We start from the raw sequence: 6,103 nt of genomic DNA, 5'->3' as shown, positions 1-6,103 counted from the left end.
AGGGAAAGATGACTCAGAGGTGCAGAGATAAATGGAGCCACAGCAAGGCAGCCTCTGGAGCAGCAATTTTCCTGATGAGATTTCCTCTCTCCTCGTTAAGATATCGATCCGTGGCCGCACCGGATCCGTCAGGGCACAGCTCGGAGCTCCGGGATGAATAACCCGGGACAGGCAGCACTAACTGTGATTAAGGACATGGGATGGCTGCGAGTCCCACAGGGAGGGCTCTCTCCATCTTCCTGCTCCCCGTGTTCCTGGCTGTGTCCCGGCTTTGGCTTCTCCAGGAAACCTCCAGGGATTTAATGTGGGCTGGAGGTGGGTGTGGGGCTGGTTGTGGCTTCTGGAGTATTTTTGGGATCGGTGTAACCAAGAACTGGAACATGTTTAAATTTAAAATTACGTTGTCAGTGCGAGGGTGATAAAGATCAGGGAATCACAGAATCATGGAACGGGTTGGGTGGGAAGGGACCTTAAAGCTCATCCAGCAGGGACATGTTGCTCCAAGCCCTGTCCAACCTGGCCTTGGACACTGCCAGGGATGGGGCAGCTGCAGCTTCTCTGGGCACCCTGTGCCAGGGCCTGCCCACCCTCCCAGCCAGGAATTCCTTCCCAGGATCCCATCTACCCCTGGGCTGTGTGACAAGGTGGGGATCAGGCCCTTGGAGGGCTTTTCCAGCCTCAGTGATCCTGGGATTCTGGCTGGGGTGGTGGTTCCTGGGTGCTGGGGTTGGTTCAAGCAGCAGCCGAGGGGCCCCACTCCAAGTCCCAGCTAAAAGCACATCCCAGGGCTCTCCAAACTCCCAAACCCTGATCCCTATGAACGCTTCATCCCTTTTGCCTTTCTGTTCCATCGCTTGACCCTTCCCATCTTTTAGCTGTGCTCACCCAACAGGACACAGCCCGAGGTGCTGAGCACATTCCCAATGCGCCTCTGGAGCCTTTCCCACTCCTCTCTGTGCTGCAGACACTTTAAATTCCCGGGGCACGGAGCTGGGATGGAATTTCCCCCAGTGGAACATTGCTGACTCCGTGTTCAGCGCTCCACGTGATGAAGGAGCTGGGATTTATATTTAATATTCCCTCCGATTTCCCTGCCCGTGGCTGCTTCCCCCAGTGCTGCTCTGCAGCCAGACCTGGGCAGGCTTGGGAAGCTCGGAAAAATTCACAGGGTGCTTTGTACCAGGGACCTCAGCCAGAACAAAATGGGGTTTTCCCTTTTTTTTTAATACCTGGCAGAGGTTAAGAATTTAAAAGCCGCATGGAAAACATGCCTGGAGTTGTGGCTTGATCCATGATGCCTGTGAAAGCATTCCAGATTTCCACTGTAGATGGGATATTGGGAAGGAATTCCTGGCTGGGAGGGTGGGGAGGCCCTGAGATGGAATCCCAGAGCAGCTGTGGCTGCCCCTGGATCCCTGGAAGTGTCCCAGGCCAGGCTGGAGCAGCCTGGGATAGCAGAAGTGTCGCTGCCCATGGCAGGGGTGGATTGGGATGGGATTTAAGGTCCCTTCCCACCCAACCCATCCTGGGATTTCATGGTGGTGAGTCTGTGTTCCCACAGGAACACAGTGTCTCCAGGAGCAGTTATTTAGGGAATGCTGTTCCCGGGGTGCTGGGGCTCGGGAGGCCTCGCTCCCGAGGCAGCAGCCGAGCTCACCTGGTAATTAATTCATCAGCAGAGCTCCCTGGAATTAGAGCTGTGCTCGGAGAGCTCCTAATTGGGAGTTAATGGCTCATTAGCGCTGAGCAGATCAGCCTGAGAGCCCCGTAAACACAAACAAAGCAATTAAGGATTCTCAGGGAGTGGGATCCGCTATTCCAGAGGCTGCTGCTGTCCTCGGGAGCACCGAGATGGGTCTGGGCCGGGTGCGCTCGGGAGCAGCCGGATTCGGGGGGCTCTGGGATGCTGCTGCAAAGGGAATTCCCTCTGGAATGCCCTTAGGGGGTGGAAGGGCTGGGATGACCGTGTGGGGTGGCTGTGGCTTCCTGCTTTGAAGCCTTGTCCCTGTTCATCCCAGGCTGGGCACATGGGAATGAGATGGGGATAGGGAAAATGAGCAGCAGTGGCTCCTACCCAGGAAGTTTTAAGAATGTAAATCACAGAATTTCAGGATGGGCTGGGTGGGAAGGGACCTTAGAGCCCATCCCAGTCCATCCCTGGCACCTCCCGCTATCCCAGCTGCTCCAAGCCCTGTCCAGCCTGGCCTTGGACACTTCCAGGGAGGGGAACGGGCTCCAGGAGAGCTGTGGAGGGACTTGGGACAAGAAGTGACAGGACACAGGGAATGGCTTCCCAGTGCCAGAGGGCAGGGTTAGGTGGGATATTGGGAAGGAATTCCTGCCTGGGAGGGTGGGGAAGCCCTGGAATGAAATTCCCAGAGCAGCTGTGGCTGGCGCCGTGCAGCCTGGGAAGGTGTCAGGGTTGGAACAAATGGGATTTAAGGTCCCTTCCCACCCAAACCAGGCTGGGATCCTGTGGAGGTGTGGAAGCACCTCTGCAGCCCACCAGGATTTTTCCTGGAAGCAAAGCAGTGCCCTGACATTTGGGATGGGCCAAGGCAAAGAGCAGCAGCCAGAATTCCCAACGTCACAAATACCAAGCCGCTCCTGAAACCTTCAGGAAAAAAAAAAAGGCATCATTTCCCCTAAAACGACAAAAATGCTCCAGACTCGGAGGCTTTTAAGCCAGCCTGGGGAGAGCTCAATCAGCACGCTCGGGATGGCAGCAAGGCTGGGATGTAAAATTAGAAACCCCCGCAGGCATGTGGGTATTTGTGTGGCTCGGGCTGGGACGTGGCGGATCTATCCTCCTGGGAACAACGAGCCTGCTGGATGCCATCCCATCCCCAGGGATGTGGGCCCTAATTAACCTTCCCTGCCCTCGGGATCGACTCCTTCCCTCCCTCCCTCCTGCCCACGCTGCAGGAAATGATTTCCCTCTGTGCCGCCCTCGGATCTGAACCGCGGTGGGAGCCACAGGGAGGGAGCAGCATCCAAAACCTCTGAGCCCTATCTGCCTCTGCTCCAGGAAACGCCGGGCCTGTGGGATTTGGGGGTGTTTATCCCACGTGTTTTGGGGTGTTTGTTTTCCCCCGGAGAGGTTTGAGGATGCTGCGGATGCAGGAGCAGCTTGGAGGTGTTGAGCACCTGGTGATGCACCTGGGGGGAGCAGGAAAACGGGTCACCAGTGGGGAAAATCCAGCATGGAATTGCTGAGGGTGTGGAGATGCTGGCTGGGAAGGTTTTGCAGGGGGAAAAGGTTTTCAGCTCTTCCAAGTTGGGGAGGTCACACTGAACTCTCTGCTCCCTGCATGGGAAGGGGAGACTGCCCCATCCCTGAGAGTGTTCCAGGCCAGGCTGGAACAACCTGGGATAGTGGCAGGTGTCCCTGCCCATGGCAGAGGGTGGAATGGGGTGGGATTTAATGTCCTTCCCAACCCAAACCACTCTGGGAGCCTGTCATCCCATGCTATTTGTATAAATTTGTATATATTTATATATCCATGGCCCAGCAAGGTGTGTGTGGATTCCCGAAGAGCCTTTTCCAGCCCCAAATCCAGCCTGACAGCCGTTCCCGCAGTGCTGACAGCCCCGATCCTCTCTTTCCCGGGAGCGCTGTGCTCCCGGTGTCAGGCAGGGAATGTTTGTCAGCTCCTCCCGCCGCCTGCGTGCCACGAGCTATGTTTAGTTCAAGGGAGGTGGTGTTGGAGCTGTGCATGGATCTGAAATACATGACAGGAGCTGTTCCGGCCTGGGAGAGGTGGGGATGGGAGCTGGGATGTTCCCAGTGCCAGACAGATGGATGCAGGTGAGGAGCTGGGAAAGCTGCTCCAACCCAGCCTCAGCAGCTGTCTGGGGCACAGAGGAGCAGAACAATCCCTCAGAGCAGGAGGTTTGGGGTTGCCTGGGGTTGGTGATCCCCTTTTCCAGGTGCTCCTGTCCCACAGCAGGTGGTCACTGGCCCCATGTCCCCTCTGTGAGGGGTCATCCCCTGGATCCAGCCCTGGGATACCCCTGGGAACACGGGAGTGCAGTCTGTGTTCTCAGGAATTTTAAATACTGGGATCCCAGGAGGGGATGGTGAACGAGGTCTGCATAGAATCAGGGAATGTCAGAGCTGGAAGGATGCACAGGATCGTGGATCCAGCTCCTTCCCTGCACAGACCCCCCAACAACCCCACCCTGGGCATCCCTGGCAGCGCTGCCCAAACGCTCCTGGAGCTCTGGCAGCCTCGGGGCCGTGCCCATTCCCTGGGGAGCCTGGGCACTGCCCAGCAGCCTCTGGGGGCAGAACCTTTCCCTGAGCTCCATCCCATCCCCCTCTGGCACAGCTCCAGCTGTTTCCTTCTCTCCTGATCAATTCGGGGGGGGGATCTCCTTGAATTCCCTGGCCAGGCCGGGACTGCAGGTGAGGAGCAGGAATCACGGAGCAGCTTTGTTGGAAGCAGTTGTGGGGATTAATTGATGGCCTCAGAATATTTAATATTTTAAAGATACTCAACAGGTCAGTCCCTGTGTCAGACCAGTGGCGCTAAGCCCCGAGAGGTTATTCCCAAACAGCTCCGTGCTGCCTTCTGTAAAACCATGGAGTCCCAGATGGTCTGGGTGGGAAGGGACCTTAACGCCCATCCTATCCCACCCCTGCCATGGGCAGGGACACCTCCCACTGTCCCAGGCTGCTCCGAGCTCCATCCAGCCTTGGACACTTCCAGGGGTGGGGCATCCACAGCTTCTCTGGGCAATCAGAGGCGGATCGTCCTCCTCTGGATCACCCTGCCGTTGATACAGGTTACTTGCAGCTCAGAAAGCGCCTGCTGACTTTCTGTTCTATTTAAATCAGTCTCCCAAGCATCCTGAGAGCCTTTTTCCATAGGGTGGATGGGCAGGGATGCTGGGTTGGAGCAGGTGTCCCTCTGGCAGCACTGAGGGAACGTCCCCAGGCCCTGGAGCCCAGGAATGCTCTCCCTGTGTGGCCCCGCTGTCCGCCCCAATGAATTGTCCCTTTCCATCTGAAGAGAGCTGGATTTTCCGTGCCAGGAAGGCGTCTCTGGCTCCCTCGGGGTGTTGGTAGGGCTGCCAAGCCCTGCAGAGGAGAGCTCTATTTCGGTGCTGAGCCCATATGGCCGGGTGGGAGTTTGGAGGAGCGGGAGCTGCTGGAGGAGCGGCTGTGAGAGGGGAGGGAAGGGCCGGGCTCAGCCTCACAATGGAAGCGTTCCCGTTTGGAGAGCAGGAATTCCTGTCCATATCTTTGTTTTCTCCTTTTTTACTGACTTCCCTCAGGTGTTGCTCCGAGACACCTCTGATCTCCTGGGATTTCACAGAGCATTCCTTTCGCCCTGGGGCTCTTCCCTGCCATTCCCAACACTGAGCCACAGATGAATCCCCTCATTTCCAGCTGCACTTTGGAGCCCACGCTCCATGGAAAGCAGAACCAGCTCCATTTTTTAGGCTGGAAAATCCCTCTGAGCCCATGGAGTCCAACCATTCCCAGCACTGCCCAGGCCACCACTGGCCCATGTCCCCGCATCCACGGGGCTTTGGAATCCCTCCAGGGATGGGGACTGCCAGGCCTGGATTGTTTTTTCCATGAAGGGTTTTTTTTCCTGGCACAGGGTGCCCAGAGCAGCTGGGGCTGCCCCTGGATCCCTGGCAGTGCCCAAGGCCAGGCTGGACATTGGGGCTTGGAACAGCCTGGGACAGTGGGAAGTGTCCCTGCCCATGGCAGGGCTGGATTGGGATGATCCTTAATTCCTCATCCCACTCAAACCAGTCTGGGATTCTCTGTTTAGCATAAGGAATGTTTTCACAGGACTGTGCTGTCAGGAAAAATCTGGGAATACTTGAGGCTGATGGGAGCTCTGGAGAGCATCCACTGCTTTTCTCCAGGGCATGGATGGGCAATTCCAGTTTATGTCCAAACCCTATTTTATCCATGTCCCCAGCTCCCTGGGAATATCCCCATCCATGGGGAGGGATGCATTGCCTCTCCCATTCCCATCCCTCCTCCCTCCATCCTTTTCTCCCTGCCCTTCCCGGTGCATCCGAGCAGGGAATGAAATCCTTCCCTTCTGGTGCTGCTGAGTCAATCCTGGCCGGGTGGGAG

The 6,103-nt window shown here is 56.8% G+C and overlaps 1 protein-coding gene across 2 annotated transcripts in view; it reads left to right on the top strand.

The window, feature by feature from the left end:
- The window catches only part of GALNT13 (polypeptide N-acetylgalactosaminyltransferase 13), a 69,850-nt gene extending 66,247 nt beyond the window's left edge, over nt 1-3,603 (top strand). The window contains exon 14 of one of the 2 annotated variants that reach the window (XM_017736057.1): nt 3,558-3,603. In XM_017736057.1, coding sequence (XP_017591546.1) covers nt 3,558-3,565 — 8 coding nt within the window. In that variant the 3' untranslated portion in view covers nt 3,566-3,603. The remainder of the gene's footprint in view (nt 1-3,557) is intronic. The other variant, XM_017736058.1, reaches the window with a different exon arrangement.
- The last annotated feature ends 2,500 nt before the right edge of the window (nt 3,604-6,103 follow it).

This window comes from Corvus brachyrhynchos, unplaced genomic scaffold (genome assembly GCF_000691975.1).
Source record: "Corvus brachyrhynchos isolate BGI_N302 unplaced genomic scaffold, ASM69197v1 scaffold45, whole genome shotgun sequence".
NCBI classification, from domain to species: Eukaryota; Metazoa; Chordata; class Aves; order Passeriformes; family Corvidae; genus Corvus; species Corvus brachyrhynchos.
Note: the sequence above shows the minus strand (reverse complement) of the source record. Positions and strands in the feature narration are given on the sequence as shown.